At 47.5% G+C, this 19,314-nt stretch overlaps 1 protein-coding gene across 8 annotated transcripts; it reads right to left on the bottom strand.

Annotated features, from left to right (window-relative positions):
- Positions 1-2,418: 2,418 nt before the first annotated feature.
- Positions 2,419-18,470, bottom strand: dicer1 (dicer 1, ribonuclease type III). Of its 8 annotated transcripts, XM_049741500.1 has the most exons (30): positions 18,218-18,470; positions 17,033-17,120; positions 16,726-16,914; positions 15,716-15,878; positions 15,375-15,505; positions 15,128-15,262; positions 14,485-14,645; positions 14,237-14,405; positions 13,464-13,936; positions 13,225-13,357; positions 12,758-13,000; positions 12,226-12,383; positions 12,014-12,146; positions 11,863-11,938; positions 11,648-11,787; positions 11,355-11,534; positions 11,020-11,233; positions 10,644-10,797; positions 10,313-10,495; positions 9,949-10,054; positions 9,697-9,872; positions 8,954-9,617; positions 8,502-8,654; positions 7,997-8,180; positions 7,569-7,951; positions 7,202-7,445; positions 6,739-7,007; positions 6,353-6,515; positions 6,203-6,278; positions 2,419-5,972 (listed from the first exon to the last, which is right to left on the bottom strand). In XM_049741500.1, the coding sequence occupies exons 3-30, from the start codon at positions 16,837-16,839 to the stop codon at positions 5,807-5,809; spliced, it is 5,544 nt and encodes a 1,847-aa protein (XP_049597457.1). In that variant the 5' UTR covers positions 16,840-16,914; positions 17,033-17,120; positions 18,218-18,470; the 3' UTR covers positions 2,419-5,806. The 8 variants fall into 8 exon arrangements, 6 of the variants coding, with proteins under 6 accessions (XP_049597457.1, XP_049597456.1, XP_049597458.1 ...); XM_049741499.1 differs by having other exon boundaries at positions 7,569-8,180; XM_049741501.2 differs by lacking the exons at positions 2,419-5,972; positions 6,203-6,278; positions 6,353-6,515; positions 6,739-7,007 and having other exon boundaries at positions 7,282-7,445; positions 7,510-8,180.
- Positions 18,471-19,314: the final 844 nt, after the last annotated feature.

Below are 19,314 nucleotides of genomic sequence, written 5' to 3'. Positions count from 1 at the left end.
AGCCGTCTCACAAAGACATCCACCTGTCGCTTGAGCTAACCCTTAATTCATAAATAATACTAAATATGCAGTAGAGTGTCTATCGATTGATTTGAGGGTGAAACTTCTGGCCCTGTGACACACAGTCGCTGGGCCCTGGTACAGAAATCCAATGTATCGAATGAGTGCTTGTTAACTTCTTGATTAGAGGACCTGCAGCAGAGACCTACCTACCTACCTACCTACCTACCTACCTACCTACCTACCTACCTACCTACCTACCTACCTACCTACCTACCTACCAACCTACCCCAAATCAACATCCAATAAAATGCACGTTTACACAAGGCAAAGACGACGCTAGTAAGATTGAAATAATATGCCGAGCCTTCTTATTTCGCTGTAAGTGTCATAGCGGCGGTCTTCTTCCTGAAGAAAATAATTGCGCCGCAGCGGTTTTCTCTGGCTCACCAACATATGATTCAAATGGAATCTACGTAGGTCTCATGCTCCGACTTATTAAGAGGGAAAATGTGTGAGACGAGAGACACGGCTATCAGATTATCCTAGATCCCATGCTATTTTGTCAAAGATTTTGGTCCGAAAGCTCCGCTTCAAAGCGGCTAATTAAGCTAAGTCCCGATTTCACGGTCACAGCTGGACGTGATTACTAATCACAACAGCTTGTCTGTCGTACAATTCCACCATTTGCCCGTTAGACGATACGCGGTGGGTGGAGAGGATAGATAGGGCGCAAAACCTTCTGGGTCAGTAACGGCATCACATCTGCATTTGTTTACCATTTGCTCCCCAAAACATTCGGCATGTTCCTTAGAGGCACCCTGTTCAAAAGCTGATGTCTGCTTAGACTCGTGCACAAGTACGCAGACACGGCTATCCGTGCTCGAAATGCAAGCAATTTACGATGACCACTTCTCGTTGTTTATGAGAAAACAAGTGCTCTCACCTTGCTCACAGTTTTGGAAAAAGGAATCTAGCCCTTTTAATGGCTGTTAAGTTGGGGATGCAGCATTGGGGCCACGGGCCACGTAGATCTATGGACCAATAGCAGGCAAGTCTCAGGACAATCGCCCGCTTTGCCTATGCGGGGACGTGAATCACTCCGTGTCCAAATGTTCTCTTTTCATTTCTGCTTGATGAAAATATAGACATTGAAATGAGTGAGGAGGACATCACGGCAATAATGATGACAGCAAGGTACAACATAATTAGGTCATTTCAGCTCCTGCACAGCTTATTTCCGTTCAGCGACGCTATGTCTCCGCTGGTAAATTGCTTGCTGTATTCCTGCAATGAAGATGATGAGTGATTGTTACGTTTGACACCATGCCTACTTGATTTAAACAAATTGAGAAATATGCCACCAGCGGGGGGGGGGGGGGGGGGGGGGGGGCACAGTCTAGGGACTTTAGAGATGATATAAACCCACTTGAGCTTGAGATGGTGAATCACGCTTGATTACAACGAGTCTGCTTATTCTCACACAATCAAAGGCTTGCGGTGAAAATAAATGACATTTAAAAGGGAGTAAACGTAAAAACAAATCATTGTTGGACTATACCATTGTTTCATAGCATGGAGATGGCCATAATTACGCTTTCAAATCGAAGGAAATGTATGATTTGCTCCCCAGGTAACATGCTTGAATAGCATGTCATTTAAAAGAATATTTTCCATGGTACCTCCAGATTTCTCTCGATAATAATCTGCAGAACATCCCAGTGTGCGTTATATACGCACAAATATATCTATATACACACATACATATAGTATATACACATGCGCGCATATATACATATATATATACATATATATATAGAGAGAGAGAGAGAGGGAGAGAGAGAGAGAGAGAGAGAGAGAGAGAGAGAGAGAGTGTGTATATATGTGTGTGTATATATATATATATATATATATATATATATATATATATATATATATACACACATTTATATGTATGTATACACACATGCATAAACAAACACACACCCCGCACGTGCCCCCCCACCCACGATCTTTTTGCCTGCAGCTAAGTCACGCCCCCAAAACGACACCACATTGTTTACGCACAGTCTTGAGGAATACTCATTTGAAGGCCTCCTCCGGCCTCCATCCCTGAGGCTGCCAAGTCTTTGATTGGTTGGGCCAGCCCCAGGGGCAATGAGCATCTCCTCTGCTGCTGCTGGAGACCTCACAGCGAGCAACAGTGTGTGCATGCTTGTAACATTTTTTACCAAAAATGCATACATTAGTGCATAGAGGCGCATCAAGGGGTCATCATTAATAAAATACAGGTATTTTATCCATATTGCCCTCCATGCACACTTACAGTTTGCTACAAAATAAATTTCCACAACTGCGAGTCGTTTTTCCTCCCACGTAAAATGTTATTTTTCACTCATACCACTTCATTTACACACATTTCTACAGATAAAAAATTTATTGTTTTTACAAATGCAGTATTTGGGGTACAGATACATTTTTTTTTTCTACGAATTCATTTCTTTTTGATATTCCCATGCGACAAGTACAAATTTCCATGGTACAAATACAATTTACTCCAATTGGGACAATCCCTCTGAATCATTGATTTAAAATCTTTTTTTTGGCGACATAGTGTTGGTCACAGAGATGCTGGAGAGACGATAAACATTCCTTTTTTTTTTTCTATTTCCCCTCACCCGCTTCCTCCATTATTACTTTTTGCCAGTTTCGGCCACACCACCGCTCGCTCGGCCACACCACTCTGAGCTCCCGTGGCCGCTCGGACACCGCTCCGGGCTTCCGTGGCCGCTCGGACACCGCTCCGGGCTTCCGTGGCTGCTCGTCCGCCGTTGTTCATCGGGTACGCAAATATGGCTTGGATTAAACAGGCGAATAGGCTTTTGCGCACCGCTTGCCCCCATCTCATGGAGAGGTTGTCCCTGCTGGAGGGCCGTGTTCATCAGAGCAGAATCATCAGAGCCTGTAGCTCGCCTCCTAGGATTACCAGTTAGCATTACCCCTCAGCGGCTCGATAAGTGCATGTTAATACACAGAGTGCTTCCGCTTCACCTGGGTCTTCTGGCTCTCGCATCTTAAGTCATGACTCCATTCCTCACAACGTTAAGTTTAAAAAGCCAGCCAGCCAGCCAGCCAGCCAGCCAGCCAGCCAGCCAGCCAGCCAGCCAGCCAGCCAGCCAGCCAGCCAGCCAGCCAGCCAGCCAGGCAGCCAGGCAGCCAGGCAGCCAGGCAGCCAGGCAGCCAGGCAGCCAGGCAGCCAGGCAGCCAGGCAGCCAGGCAGCCAGGCAGCCAGGCAGCCAGGCAGCCAGCCAGGCAGCCAGCCAGGCAGCCAGCCAGCCAGCCAGCCAGCCAGCCAGCCAGCCAGCCAGCCAGCCAGCCAGCCAGCCAGCCAGCCAGCCAGAGTAACGTGTATATCTGGAGCCAGAGCATTGGAGCTAACCGTAGGCAACTGGCATTAGGCAATCACAAATAAAAACATAGCTAGGACTTGTGATCTTGCCAGATAGAGGCGTTGGCATCGAGTCATTGTTTCTGGCCTTTTGCCTGCAATGATGAGAGCTTGAGCTTGTTTATTCCTACTTGAGCGACCTACTAAAGATGGACGGACGGACGGCCTTCACCCTAACCGGGAAGGTGCTATCATCACTCTTTCTACAAAGTGATTATTGTTTGAGCCTGAGTCCAGCGGGCCCGTTGGAACGGGCGCGGAGTTTGTAAAGCTAGAGCTAAGCAGCACTAGGCTAGAGTCCTCCAATACAGATAGTTCTTTGTGTCATCATGCAACACAATATACTGATATGTTTTCTACTGAGGTAGTGCTGCACGACGAGTTGAGGCATTCTTTTGGCTCCCAATAACAGTACTTGTGCACCGACAAAGAAGCATTGGATTCCTACGGTCGTCGCCTCCCGTCCGTCCCTCCGTCCGTCCGTCGCACATCAAATACGATATGGGACAACGCAATCGTCTTCATATTTGCTTTGGAATTCCTCGGCTGAAACTCGCGTTTATGAATATTGGGTCATTCCACCCGAAAGCTCTACGACTTTACCAGACCATCCATCGTCTTAACGTCTTTGTGAGACCTGGTTAAAAGCCAACGAGTTTTTGCCGATGAACGAGGCGTCGCCTCCAAAGTTTGCGAGCTGTCGTGTCGCAATCGGCAAAGCGTAGCCCTCATTTCCTGATGACATCTGATTTTAGCCCTTCCTCCACTAAGACCTTTAAAAGTCAGAAATGGACAAAGACTAGTCTAGTCACCCTAAGGCATAGGGTGCCAGTATCCTGTATGGTTTCCATGTCTCTCTGCTCTCCCCGATTCAAATGATCTGCTCACCAGCCAGCGTGGAGGGAAACACGTCAAACATAGCAGCCCGTCAAGAAAAGAATTGGGTCCCTCCTCAACTTTCTATGCTTAAACTTAACTGTGAAAGGGAAGATGCAACAATAGAGCGTTCCTCCACAGCTCACAAAAAAAGACATGAAAACACAATGCCATCCATCAAACAAAATGAATGAAATTAGGAGGTATTACAGTTACAGTGCAAAAAGAAGTTCAAGCTTCATACACAAAGTAGCACCAAACCAACAAACAAAAGCCGAGTACATGCATGCAATTAAATGAGGTACTGAGGTGAAAATGAGCAATAACAACAATAGGGCAGAGCACAATTCAGCTAAAGCTTGATTTTACGCCGACTTAGGGTTTCACAATTTGGGAATAACCCTGAAAGCGCCTTGTATAGATAGTCTTGTTTTTTTTAGAGAGGCGTGGCAGCCGAAAGGGGTCCTTTTGTCACGTTCATTTGCAGCTAAGGGCTCCGTTTGCCGTCGGTCACCGTGAATGCTCTCCCCTAAGTCAAAGTCTGTTGAGTGTGGAAGAGGCGTGCCTGTATTCCATCCAATGAATTGCAATCTATGCAATTGTACAACTGATACACTATCTGTATCTCAAATGAACCATTTTCTCTTTGTTGACAGCCACTAGAGCATTAATAGAATGATGGGGGGAAAATGTATTTAAACCTACTAACCAAAGTAATGCCACAACATTTAATCTCACTCTGGTCATGTACAAAACAATGAATAGACTCACAGAAGAAATCCATTTGATACAGTTTTAGATCAGAACATGCAACCCAATTGCAGTTTAAAAGAAGTTACAGTAAGTGGGAATGTTCACATTCCTATTTATCTATCCATCTATCTATCTATTTTGGAAAATAGGTGAGCGAGCCTCTGAGTCCCAAAACATCATTTGAGATTTGTATACATACTTTGTTATAGCTATGTCATTTTGCTCTCTGTCAATGTGACCACAGCATTTTCCTAATACCATTATTCATTGCATTTCTCTCCAGTGGAATCCGGTTGCTACGTCTGCTGCTCGCATTTGTTTTGTTTTGTTTTGTTTTGTTTTTTATAACACTTTCAAACTTACTGGCATTAGTGCACAGGCTGAGGAGTTAAGTGCGTTGGCCTCGCTACATACTACATTGATGGAAATGACAACGTATGCCTGCCTCACTTTCATTTTGGATGAGGTTAAAAGTAGCGATAGACATTACAACCTGACCGGTTGAACACTTTGATTCATGCGAATCAAGCGGTCGCCAAAGCAAAGAGAGAAAAAGAAAGAGATTGTGTGTGCGCAACAAGAATGAAAACGATCCGATGCAAACGTCTCCCGTCCCGTCCCGTCCCGTCCCCCGACTGTTTCTCACTTGCTGTAACATACTGGAGGAGGGCATACCTAGCTAGCGTGGCGTGGCGTGGCAAATGCTGCTTTTTCGCCATGAGGAGGAGCTCAGTTGTTTTGGACCTGAGGTTGATTGGCTTTGAGGCTTCGCAGCGCTCGTCGGGCCGCCGCCGACTTGGCAATACGATAGCTGCGTCCCACTCCTTTGAACTTGCCTTTTCCCACCACTTCCACCGTCACTCGGACCTTTCCGTCATACGTTCGCTCTGCGGGGCTACGCACAGAGAAAAAGGACTACCATCATCAATGGTGACACAAACATTTTGAATGCAAAGCGAAACACCCATGCTTGAGCTCTCAAGTTTCACACATTTGACTCGAGGGGAGTCATCTGAATCCTGGTGAAAACAAACAAGTCCAAATGATGTTCTCTCTTTGAAAGAAATCTATCGTGAAAGGCGCTCTTGCCGTGAGAGCCGTGTAAAGACCTTTGCCTCAACTTACCTGAACTTTGCAGTTTCCGGTTCCATTTCAAGCAACTCCCTTACAGGAGACCGGGGCACGTTTGCGGAGAATTTCTCTGCAGGAATAGAATCAAATCATTCAACGGAACTTCTTTTGCAATCCAACAGCGGCGTCTGACTTGGTCCTCACCGATCAGTGGCCTCATCATTGGATAATACACTCGCCACACCGTCTCCAACGACATCCCGCTGTCCATGTAAATGGCTCCGGCGAGCGACTCAAAGATGTCGCCCATAGCTTTGGGCACTTCAATGTCCTCCTCTTTCTCCTCATCTTCTTCAGAGCGCCGTAACTGACATTGAACAGAGACAGACGGCGATGTCAAGTCGTGTCGGCGGGCGCCCCAATTTCATCTGGTCAGCGCCAAAAACGAGGAGCCGCCAACGATCCACGCTTTCGTATTTCATTGGAAATTCCGTATCCGTGGTAGCTAGCATTTTGCCGCGGACGCCCGCGAGTCTGGCCGGCCGGCCGGCCGGCCGGCCGGCCGGCCGGCCGTATCGGCGCTCGCTTACCTCCGAGTCCATGCCTTGCATCTCATTCTTTTCCAGTTGAAACTGCACAAAGTCGTCAATCACGTGGAAAAGCTCAGGGGAGATCGCTTTGAAGTACTTGTGGTAGTCGTACTTGACGGCCAGAGAGGCAAAGATGGTGTTATTGACGAGCGCCGAGCGCAGGTCCGTCAATACGCCGGGCGAGTGCTGCCGCGGATCTTCGTAAAGGTGCTTTGTAATGAGGTAGTCGAGAATTGCGTCGCCGAGAAACTCCAAGCGTTGGTAACAATCTGAAGAGCAAAGGACAGGCGTGATCAAAAGCTCTTGCGCTTTCGATGAAAGTCGCAAAAGCCCACACGCTCGCTCGCTCGCTCGCGACATGGTCAAAATACTGACTTTTGGCCTAGCGTCTCGGAAGTCGTCGTCAGCGATAACCACTAAACGGGTGAGTCGCTCTTTGAACGAGAGCGAGATCTTGTCTCACCTGTGATTGTGTTGTAATGGTAGGAAGCATGGGTGAAGGCTTGCAGTAGGTAAGCCTTGTGGTGAAATGTGTAGTTGATCTTTTGTTCAAAATTCTCAAAGCCAGAGATAAGGTGCTTGAGGGTTCGCTCCGCATCTGGATGTTGCAGCATGCAGCGCGGTGGGATTTTCAACCAGCCGTAGCACGAGGACGTCGGGCTGACTCCAGCTTCTTCTGTCACGTTCCCTTTCTCAAGGGGCAAGACCTGGAAAAGCAAGAGCCAGCCACATGTTGTTGAGACAATAACAAAAAAAGAAAACAGGGCTCACCTTTGGATTGGTTTTCTACGCACGTACTAATTGAGACATTTGTGACAAATATGCAACACCTTCAAGCCCAACGAGCACAGGAACATCTGGGCGGCTCTTTCGCCACAGCTGGTCAGATAGCAACCCAGCAGAGCCTCGACACAGTCGGCGATACTCTTATCAGCTATGCACTGCTCTGTGTGCAAGTCGTAAGAGATGGACTGCTTTCCCAGCTCGGCGCCGTAGCTCTCCTCCGACGGATTCCAAAAGCCCACCACAAAGTCATCCTCCTCGCCGGCCTTGCTGGGGTCCAGGTAGCACATTGCGTCCCACGAGCTGTAGTCAAAGTCCTCGGCTGTGGCGGGCGCTGGCTCAGAGTGGTGCTGGGCCGCCGCCGCCGCGGGATATGGGTTTTTCTTTGGGGCCTTCCATTCATACGCCGTCTGGATGGATGGCAAAGGCTCTGAGGCAGTGGTCAGAGAGCTGCTGCTCAAAGAAATCTTTTTACCAAAGGCGCCAGAGCCTAACAGCATATTGTCGATGAATTTGATGTGTTCCTTGTAGTACTCCAGGTCATCCTCCATGTTGACCTCATCTTTTGGTTCATCCTTCAAAAGCAGCTCTCCCTCATTATTGTCTTCATTCACATCTTCATGAGCAGAGCACCCGTTAGACACAATCGTTTCCTCGGCCTGAATTAAAAAGAAGAAGAAACAGAAAGAGAAAAATATATATGTAAGAGCCATTGTATACTCGCGGTAATTTCATTCACCAAAATGCTCATTCTTCACCAGACAAAAACTAGACTATAGATAAGACTAAAAGCCGTGAAGCCCTTTCGACCGAGCCAGGCTCGACTGTGGCTGGATCTATACGCTGTTATCAATAATGGAATGGCTGAATTCCTCTCACTCCCCACCATGGAAAGAGCGCAAGTTATCTTGGAATGGATGGACACTCATTGACTGCCACTCAACGATCAAAAGACAAGGGAAAATCTAATCTCGACTGACCTCATCGGAGTCCAATTTGTCCGCCACAGTCTTGTCTTGGTTGACCACATAGCCGGGAGGCAGCCAGTTGACTGGGGGATCAAAAATGGAGACCACCATCCTGCTGGGGAGTCCTTTCTTCTTCCCTAAGCGGTAGAGGTTACAGTTGCTCACCTAAAAATCGTGCAGGCAGGAGAGGAGGAGGAAGAAGAGAAAGAGGAAAGAGAGGACAACTGTGATGTACTATTTGAGTCCTTTGAATGGCATCACTGCCACAACAAATGGCATCGAGATCCCACTTTTTCAGGTTACGGTCAAAGTCAAGTCACGTTTATTTATCGAGATTGGACAATTCCTTGATGAAAGGCAATAGCGATGACTGACTCACCGACTGACCTGACCTGACCTGAACGGACCGTTCCGACCCAACCAACTCTCAACCCACCCACCCACCCACCCACTCACTCACTCACCTTCTTGCTGCGCATGTAGCTGAGCCTGCCCTCGTGGGCATCGGGATAGGTGCAAAACAGATAGGTGGTGATGGCGTGTTTGAGGAAGGAATCGCCCAGCATTTCCAGACGCTCCAGGTTGAAACCGTCACTGGCATTGGAAAGGGTCAGGGCCTGGAGGATAAGGCCTGGGTTGGGCCCCAGCCTTTTGATAGCACCTCCTGCTACTTTGCTGGAATTGGGGGAAGGTGCTTTGTGAACATTGGGACACTCGCTGTAGGCTGAGGTAGCGTGACTTCTCGACTTGCTTCCGAGTGCGCACTGGTCGCTACGCTGTGCGGGACATGTGCCGGGAGTCTCGCAACTGCGAGGGGGCTCCGCGGGAACTGAGGTAGGAGGGATTTGCATCGTTTTAGGGCTGAGCAGTTGGACTAAACTACAGCGGGGGCATTGGCAATTATGCCGGAGACTCTGCTCTTCTTCCGGGAGACTCTCGCCGCCATTGTACGCAGTCGAGCGGTTCTTGCCGCAAGTGACCACGGCTTGGGAACGGTGAGGACGACCGCCACCCGACATCGGATCGGCCGACGGCTGCTGCTTGCACGGAATGTCGTTGCACTCCGTTAAGGAGATGAAGATTTTGCTGTCAATTGATTTCTTCCACCCAAAGTCCAAGTTTGGATACCTGGCCGAAAAAGAGAGGAAAGGCGCCTGCCTTCAAATGAAGCGCGCCTTACCATGTGGGAAACAGGCTCATTTGATACCTGAAATCAGGCGGAAGCGTCGGTGATCCGACTCCGGCTTCGGTGGCCGTCTGGGATCGGAGTTCCTCTGCCGTCAAGAGGCAGTGGAGACGGTAGAGGATACTGGGCAAACACACTGCCTTTCTCCAGAGGGACGCTGGGATGGGGTGGATGGCACAAAGCTCTGGAACCAGGATCTGGCAAAGACAACAATCCTTACATGGACCCATAAGAAAAGGAAAAGAACGACAGCCACAAGAAAACAAACTTTACCTGTTTGTTCTGGAGACTTTCCCATTTTGCTTTCCTCTTCTCTGCGCTGCTGAGAGGCAGCGCTTTGCCTTTTTGGTTCAGGTGACGAGGTGTTAAGAGATTGAGTCTGCGAGCGCAAAACAAGCGTTCAACAAAGGTGATGTCAATCCATCCATCCAGCGACCTACCAACTGATTGTACTGTCAACCCATCTTTGGAAATGATCTCCTTTATTAATGCATGCATGCAAGGCAGCCCAGCCCAGCCCAGCCCAGCCCAGCCCAGCCCAGCCCAGCCCAGCCCAGCCCAGCCCAGCCCAGCCCAGCCCAGCCCCTCCCTCATTGCAGTTGTAAATATGGCATCACAGCATGGCCGCACTACTAACCTGGATGAGGTATGGTCAACATCCAAGAGTGGCTGGTTCAGGTTGGATAAATCCAGATTGTACTTGGTTTTGTAGTACTCAGCAAATGTCTCATATTCTGGTGAAGGAAACTTGCTGAGAGGTGTGAGGTCTGTGTACACGTCAGCGACATAAAAGCGATGAGGCTGGTCGAAATTACGGTACCTGGGAGAGGATGAGAAAAGGCATGAATTTGACAAAGCGCCAACAAAACAAGTCCGCTCAGAGAAGCGACAAATAAGAGGACGAGCCTCCTTTTCGGACTTTTGAAAGGAAAAGGTGAGAGGAGCAAAAAGACGCCACGGGTACATACCTTGGAATGATGACAGCATCCTGGTAATCCTCCAACTTGAAGTTGAACGGCTGTTGCTTGGTGTAATGAGTAGTCGGAATGCCAGTTCGGGCCTCAGACCTTTCAATATCCTCCATGAACTTGAAGTCCATATCCAACGTGTTGGAATCTCCAACTACAAGAATGGAACAGCAAGTTATGTCCAAAGGTTTCAAACGATAGGGATTGAGAAATGCTATAAGCGGCATGTTCACAATAAGCAGTTGAGATTGCTGGTTAAGTCAGAGCATTCTGATCAAATATAACGTATTTTGACTTTACTCGCCACCTAACGAGGTTGAATTTGGCATTTTCTCAACTTGGTTGGATATAGCATCTGCCTGAAATCGCAGCTCACCAATATTGAGAGGTAGAACACAGTAAGCAGAGTCAGCAAGTGTAGGCTTGAACTCCAGTGCAGGTTTCTCTAAGCGAAGGATATGGGAGAAGATGTACTGGTGCAGGCGAATGATGAGCTCCAGCTCAGCGGCGGTGAGCTTGAAGCCACACTTCTGGAGCTCGATGGAGATGGTCACCTCGCCCGAGCGCGTGTAGACAGGAAAATGGGGGATCTGCCGTGAGGGGACACGATCACCGTATAGAAAAAAGCTCCCCCGCCTCCCTCTCGGTTGCTGCTCCCACCCTGATAGTGAAAACAATAGACTCCGGTCCCAAGAGGCGTTCCATTCTTACTCGCGGTATGGGTTGAGCCGTCAGGATGCCGAAACAGCGAGTGCTGTCCTCCGGTGGGTAAAGCTTCCTTCGCCGGAAGTTGAGCTCATCCGGGAGCGGTGTGGTGAGAACCATTCCGATGACGTACAAGTAGTAAGTATGCTGGTGGACAGCAAAACTGTCCTGCAGACACTCTGGTATCTGAAGATCAAAGAAGAGACAATTGCAATGACAGACTCGCCACGCTATATACGTATATAGATATATCTATAGAGATATATCTCTTTTTTGTTTGTTTGTTTTCTTCCCCTCACAGCTTTCAGGTAGCACTGTCGCCTCTTTGTCGAGCCAGGCCGTCCGGGAACGCAGGTTTCTTCTTCATCGTGAAGGTCCAGCTCTTCCTCGTACTTTACCGTCTCCTTCCCAACTGGCATCAAATGATCATCCAGTTCGCCTTGGAAAGAGCAAAGCAAAATGAAGTGTTGAACAAGTGGAAAGCAGAGTGGCTTCTGTTCCGCGCAGGACCTACCTATTTGATGCAGTTTCTCACAACAAAGTAGGGCAACTGCTTTCTCTGCCAATCTGGAACAATTCATTTTTGGACCCTGCCAAGACAGAAAAAAGATGTGCCCGTTACGACCAAACATTTTATGAGTGACGCGTCGCTGTTTCTTCCACACCTTAACAGGCACTCTGAGCGGGGAGTTGATGGGTAAATGAAGCGTCGACTGGAATCTGCCATCTGGCGTCGCCACCGTTTTACACTTGGGAGCCAAGTGGGTAAAGGGGTCACTCGGCAGCCGAGCGCAATACCTGAGCCGTTTGAACAACACGCTTGGTTTTTTGGAAACGACCGTTGGACGTAGGTAACAATCGGAGCACAAAACCCTACCTATTAATGTGACCGATGGCCGTGTTAACGGTGACCCGAGGACCGCCGTCCTCAGATTGAAGCACATACGGAGGAAGGATGTTGTCATCGTCCAACACTTGCTGATCTCCTTCAAACTCGCCAACCTCCACAGACTTGGAGCACTTGTTCCTCAAGATCTGCTCCGAAGAACAAATACTCATGGTCGTATTCATTGATGTATGTGTACCTTTTGATTTAAGGATGTGCTCAAGGAAGAAAGCTGGAATTAGAGCGGCCAATCCGTCAATCGGGGCGCCAAGTAAAGAATAAACTCATAAAGCTGACTTTGACTTTGACTAAGGCAATCGGAGGACCGTACGCGATACGTCGAGTACGGACCTCTGCCGCCATTGATAAATAGTTAGCGTAGGAGCCTCTCGAACGGCATCGACGTGCTTACGAGGAGGCACAAGGCAAGCTTTCGGGAAATCAACGTGCCAATGACGCACGCGTGGATCAATTGAGGCTGCGGAAAATACGGTATGCACAAAGTAGGCTGAGGATTTCTGACCTTTTCAATGGCCTTGTAGGTACCCAGATCATTTTCAAAGCACGTGGTCTTGTCGCTATCGGCCAGCATAACATAGTTGGAGACGGGAGCTCGAGCTCTGCCTTTGGACTGAACATAGGACCTGTATTCAGTCGGCAAGTCAAAGCGCACCACCAAGTTACACTTTGGAATGTCCACACCTTCCTCCACAATGCTGGTGGCAATCAGCAGGTTGGTTTCGTGAGCTCGAAATTTGCGCAGAACCTACGAGCCCAAGACGGAAGACAGTTAATACAGCTGAAGAAGCGGAAAACCGTGTCCTTCAAGGGACAGTGGATTAGAACGTCATGCAAGCAAGCAGGCAAGCAAGCAAGCAAGCGCTCTACAAAGCTCTGGACAAATTTGGGATCCTCGAGTGTACTGTCGGTATTGTGTGCGTGTGTGTGTGTGTGTGGGGGGGGGGCACAAATGAGAACTTGCTTTGCTACCTCCTCTTGCTTTCTGAATTCCACCTCCATCTGCTTGTTCCGCGGCTGATTCCTGCCAATGCTATGGCCGGTAATAAAGTTGTTGCTGATGTAAGCCAACTCTGGGTCCTGCTTTCCCGCTTCTTTGATAAGACTGGAATGGAAATATGATAGAGCATAGAAGATATCAATATAGCAAGTGGGTAGCAGGCCTATTCCTGCTAGCTAGCTAGATAGCACGCACATCATGGTCATCCTACCGATTTAGGACGACCGCCGTGTACCGCCTCTCCACAAATATAATTCCGCATAGAATGTTGGTGAACGGCGAAGGAAAGTTGGCTTCGGGCCGCTCTTTGGTCTCCGCTTCTTCATCCTCATCTTCTTCCTCCGAATCACTCCAAGACACATAATTGTCCTGATTGCGGTTGTTGTACCACTCGACGCTCTCAAACTGCTGGCGCTCAAAAGGCTTGTATTCGTGCAGGACCTCCAGCAGACGGAGAACCTTTGGTGTGACAAACTTGAGGTCCAAGGAGGCAGGAGAGAAATGTTCTTCACAAAGGGCGTGGACTTTTCTGAGAACGGTGTCGGTGAAGAGCAGAAATTTGCGGTGAAGCTCCCCCTGTTCGTGTTTGATGTACTTCTGGAGCTCCCGCACCATGATGCCTGCTGCTTTGTCTGCACACCAGGGTCCCAGCACCTGGAGCACAGCCTTGCATTCACTTAGTACCTGAACAACACAAAGAGGACATGAACCACACATGGAAACTAACCTTAGGATTTAAAGAACAATAATAATAATAATAATAATAATAATAATAATAATAATAATAATGACTAGAGCTGTGCGAGCAGCTATACAATTGGAATTGGACGTTCAGATTCTTCTATAGAAAAGGCCAAGAAGCGGGGCAAAATCTGAAAGGTAATACAATACGGCTGGCCGAGCGAGCGAGCGAACGAGAGAGCAACTTCCTGTTGAGTTTCAAGTCGAGCTCCAAAAATATCAAAATGGTATCAAGAGCCTGACCTGTCGGGAGATGACTGTCGGACCTCTGTCCTCTCTCGGAACAGAGACGTAACAATCGTTTAAGAAGTCCAGAGCTCCATCCAACTCCACTTGGAGACGAGAGGATAGCCCACTCTTGTCCAGATAGGGGCCACAGTCCAGCACAACCTCTCTTGGCTGAGAGGCATATCTGGAAGAACATGTGAGGAATTTATAGAAAATACAATAGGAGCGCATCATTCCAACAACCTGTACTTGTATTATAGGACCTGTCTAGAACTACAAGGTCAGTGGCAGTTTCAGCGTTGCTCTTCAGGACTCGCTCCAAACTCTGTATTTTCTGCTCAAGGTCCGACGGGTCGCATTTGCCGTTCAGAATGGAGGCTGTGAGACCCAGAATGCGAGGATTTGCCGAGCTTCCATCAAATAGCTGCAGAAAGTGACCACAAACAGCAAGATGGGGCGTGATTCCAAGAAATGCTTTCATTTGGTCCAATCCAGCAGTATTTGAACAGCGAGAAAGATTGCTTTCGGATTTTGCCCTCAGTTTCATTATCCGAGGACCGAACAAGGCAGTTTGTTGAGTGGAGTGGAGTGGAGTGGAGTGGAGTGGAGTGGAGTGGAGTGGAGTGGAGTGGAGTGGAGTGGAGGCACGCCATTGCTTTCTTTTCAAAACATTCATTTTGGATCTTCCTATTGATTCCTCGGTTTTCACTGTCTTTGTGGTTGTCCCACTCCTATATGTGAAGTGCTTTGATGCAAAATGCGCTCTGGAAATAAAGTGGCTTGATTGTATTGTTTCCCATATGGCTGGCTCAATGCCAGTGAAAACGGCAAAAAACTCTCCACTAGGCAAAGCAGTGGCAACAACCAAATGAAGCTAGAAATCATCAAAGTCTTCATCACACCCACCTTCATGATCTCACAGTAGGGGTGCTCTGTGATGGCAAGATGACAATCATCAAAAACCACCAAGTTGATTTTGGACAAAGGTAAGATTTGATTCCTCAGCATATGCAGGAAGATATGGCAAGTCATTACCAGAACCTAGAAGGTCACAATGACAGGATGGAGATGTAAACGTCAAGGTAAGGCTAGCACATTAGGCTTGTTCACATCACAGGTTCAAATGTCAACTTTGTCCCCCTCATTCACATACCTGTATCCTGGCTATCTTTTGGCTCCACTGATGGTAGGTCCACGCCAAAGCCTCCTCCACGTCGGTGTACTCTCCCACGTGGAGGTCAGAGTGAGTTCTGATGGCAGCTGCTTGCTGAGCAACAGACAAGGCTACACAAAACAATGACTTCAATTGAATTCAAAGGTTTAAGGAGCATCTCAAAGTGCAACTGCTTGCTGAGCAACACGCAAAATCATCAATTCAAAGCTTTCAATCTCATCTCAAAGTGCAGCTGCTTGCTGAGCAACAGACAAGGCTACGCAAAACAATGACCGCAAATGAATTCAGAGGTTTAGGTATACATCTCAAAGTGTCAGTACCTGAGTTAACAAGAAATACAGTCCTCTTCGCATTTCCTAGGTACTCTCCCCGAATTTGGTGGGAGAGCTCTTTCGTTAGGAGAACTGCAATAAAGGTCTTCCCTGAGCCACTATTTAAGCAGACGATAGTGTTACGTTCAAGAGCTGCTTCGAGAAGTTCCACCTGTGCAAGATAAGAAGGTTCAAGTCGATCATGAGCCGTTCATAAAGAAATGACAACAATCATGGAGGAAATTGTCAAGTCGAAGAAAATTCCATCCAATAGACAATGACGATGACCTTGGAGTTCTTCTCGGTTTTGAGTCCAGGTGCCTTGCTGCATCGCTCATGTCTCAGTACGTTTCGACGGGAAAGGCACGTGCGTTGAGTCAAACGCGCGCTGCCTCAAGGCCTATTGCCAACCCGTTGCATATGGTGACAGACCGACAGACCGACCGACAGACCGACAGACCGACAGACCGACAAGACAGACAAGACAGACAAGACAGACAAGACAGACAAGACAGACAAGACAGACGCATTGCCAGCAGTCTGCGACACGCGCCATCACAAACTCTTGCTGCGGTATGTGCATGTGCAAAGAAGAAGCCTTCGCGGGTACGCTCGTACCGCCTTCTTCATCAATGTGGAAAGACAATGAAATGCTTCATCTGGTCATCTTGGTCCCTAGTACGAGTCCAGTTTACAGTGACAAACCTACCCGGGCGGCTCTACTCTCCTCGACATTTAGCCCCATTTCCGCAAACAAATCTGCCCTGCTGTACTCGACTCGTGGGGGGGGTACCCCCGCGGTACCTCCTCCTTTGTAGTTGGAAAATGAAGTAGCCCGCTTGTAAAAAGGCGAGGTCAATATTAGGAGGCCAATCACAAAACAATGCTTTCCTTTTATTTTGCTTGCAAACACAAATGCTTTTTAGTTTGAATCTGAGGTTCCGAGATGATTTTTCAAGTTAAATGGAAGACTTTTTAAGAGAGTTTTAAAGCGTGTAGAACCTATTCTATAAACTTGCCTGATATTTTCTAGGTGTATAGATATTATCGTGGATAGCCTCCTGCTGCCACGGAAGTCCGAAAAAAGGCCCCATGGGAGATGTGGCCGGCGTGACAAGCTTCAGGCCTGCCATTCTTCAAAATGTTGGAGAAGAGTGAGTGGGCACAACTCCTCCCGTCGTCCACTTTATTTCATATCCGAGCAATTTCTAAAAAAGGAGAATATGAAACGGTGTTAGTCAAGTCAAAGAAAGCAGCTGCTAGAGCAAACTGAGCGTTGGACTTGGGAAGAACTATTCAACCAAATCCATCTAAACCTATACTTACCATAAGTAGCAATCCTGAAGTGGATCTGGATTAGGAAATACTTAATCTTGGCCCCACCAGTAAATGCTTTGGTCTTCCATGAACAAGCCTGAGGAATGAAAAGATGTGATTGGAGAGTACTTGCATTTGTGCCACTGCGATACGATGCCACTAGGGGTTTTTGGAGTTTTTCCTTGCCCTTTTGGGAGCTTAAGATCAGGGGATGCTTTGAGAATAATTGTCAATTTTGGCTATGTGAAGCCCTTTGAGACTTTTTGTGATTTAGGGCTATACAAATAAATTTGACTTGACTTGACTTGACTATGTTTCCGAGTGGAGCAGCGGAAGAGGAATGCAATTTTTGACAGATGGCACTGGATCGGATTGAACGACTTTCATTTGAATCACGGCCGCCGCGCTGTTATGAGGACGCTGCTAGTTAAGTTGCATATTCACGCTTATTATGATATGATACTGTGGTGTCCGCGATGGAAACAAGGCTTGAAGGGTGTGTGTGTGCGTGTGTGTGCGTGTGTGTGTGTTGGGAACGTGGTGGTGTTTATGCGCGTCCGTTGCTGTGCTTTCTTGTCCTCGTTTTACGACTATGTTCGGTCAAGTCTTCTCCACCACAATCCCATTGTTGTGATGCCGGCCGGTCGTGTCACCTTATTTTGTTCTACTTAAAAGCCGGTCCGTGACAATAATCCGGTCGTTGGTGCTAAAAAGGGCGAGGACCGCTGCCCGAGGTGATCTTTGGTCAAACTATTTTCTCTTTCACAAACACAGTAATACGAACTTTCTATGAGCGAGGAACATGTGGGATATAATTAGCCAATGATTTGTCATATCAGACCCAGATGAGCGCAATGATATGCAACAGAGTCATTTGTTAGCACGGCAGGCATAACCGTATCACTCTTTCAACCTTAACAGCCCAGTGGAAACATGACCGTCGATTATATACCGATTAAACATCGCACCTGAGTCATTTAAGATACAATAAAGAACAGTGTACTCCTAAATCTAAACAGAGGCAGACATCCTACAGATTTACTCCCCACTACCACGCACCTTCACCCAATTAGCTTGCTTGCTCGCTCGCTCACAAGCTAGCTCGCTCGCTCGCTCGCTAGCTAACAAGTTCATTGCTAGCTTGGCCAACATATGTCGGGTGCTCTAAATTGAAACATGTATGCACAACCTGACCTTTTATGTGTTCAGTTGAGCCACAATATTTGCGTTGAAGCCCGTGTCTTTCATTCGCTCTGCTGTCACAGTAATTTACGTGTCTATTTGCCACTTTAGGACCATCTCCTGTGATCTGCGCCTTAGCTAGGACATAACATGAACGTAAATTGCGTTACATGCTGCTATGAGACAATAACCACAGTCAACTAAATCCACCAAGAATATCCGTAAATGGTTCGCGCTGCCATTGAACCACGGACACACGCTAGCTACTGACCTCCTTGTTTTGGCGTGGTGATGGCGGATGGTGGACCGTAGACGGAAACTAATAGCTCTTGCCTTCAACTGAGATATGTACGTGTACGGTACCGCCATCTTGAATGTGGAAAAGTGTCGCGAGCGACGAAGGCGCCTTCTGCTGCTTGGAAACGTAGCAAGCGGTGCCAAAATGATCTTGAAGTAGTTGCTTTATTGACTACTTGCTTTAAAAAGTGAATCTAATCACTTTACTAATTACTTTTTTAAAAGGTAACTAGGAGAACACTAGCTACAGTGATCCCTTCATACGTGACACTATCACGTGTTTGTTCTTTAATTTACTGTAAAGGTACAACGGTGCACAGAACAGTATGGCAATTATTATTATTAAGGGAATAAGAAAGGTTTGTGTCGCGTTTAAAAAGCTTTGGACCACAATGCAACAGGAGATTGATGCGCAACTATGACCTCACAGTGATATATATTGTTTGTTGTTTGTTTTTTATTGTTTTTATTCTTTAAATCATGTTCGAAATAAAGATTCATTCATTCACTTTGGTTTCGCTATGCATGACGTCCCCCGGGTTAGCATGTATGTGGTCTCGGAAAGTGGACACTTTTCATTGCTTGGCATGGAAAACCACTTCACAATTGACTTGCGATACACTTACGCCCTCTAGCGGTCAACAACAAACACTTTCTGAAAATGGACACTTCATTGCTTGGCAAGGAAAACCACTTCACAATTGACTTGCAATGCATCCACGCCCTCTAACGGTCAACAAGAAAACTACGTGTTGGAAATTTCAACTCAGTGGTGTTTACATTTCTAAATAATGCACGGGTTCACGCTGAAG

The sequence above is a fragment of the Syngnathus scovelli genome, chromosome 14 (genome assembly GCF_024217435.2).
Source record: "Syngnathus scovelli strain Florida chromosome 14, RoL_Ssco_1.2, whole genome shotgun sequence".
NCBI lineage: Eukaryota > Metazoa > Chordata > Actinopteri > Syngnathiformes > Syngnathidae > Syngnathus > Syngnathus scovelli.
The sequence above is the reverse complement of the archived record's forward strand: the minus strand, read 5'-3'. Positions and strand labels throughout refer to the sequence as shown.

Coding starts and splice junctions, on each gene's coding strand:
- dicer1 (XM_049741499.1), bottom strand. CDS start 16,839: ATGGCAGGCCTGAAGCTTGTCACGCCGGCCACATCTCCCATGGGGCCT. Junction 15,879..16,725: donor ATACACCTAGAAAATATCAG/GCAAGTTTATAG, acceptor TATCTTGCACAG/GTGGAACTTCTCGAAGCAGC. Junction 12,384..12,757: donor CCTACAAGGCCATTGAAAAG/GTCAGAAATCCT, acceptor TCTTCGGAGCAG/ATCTTGAGGAACAAGTGCTC.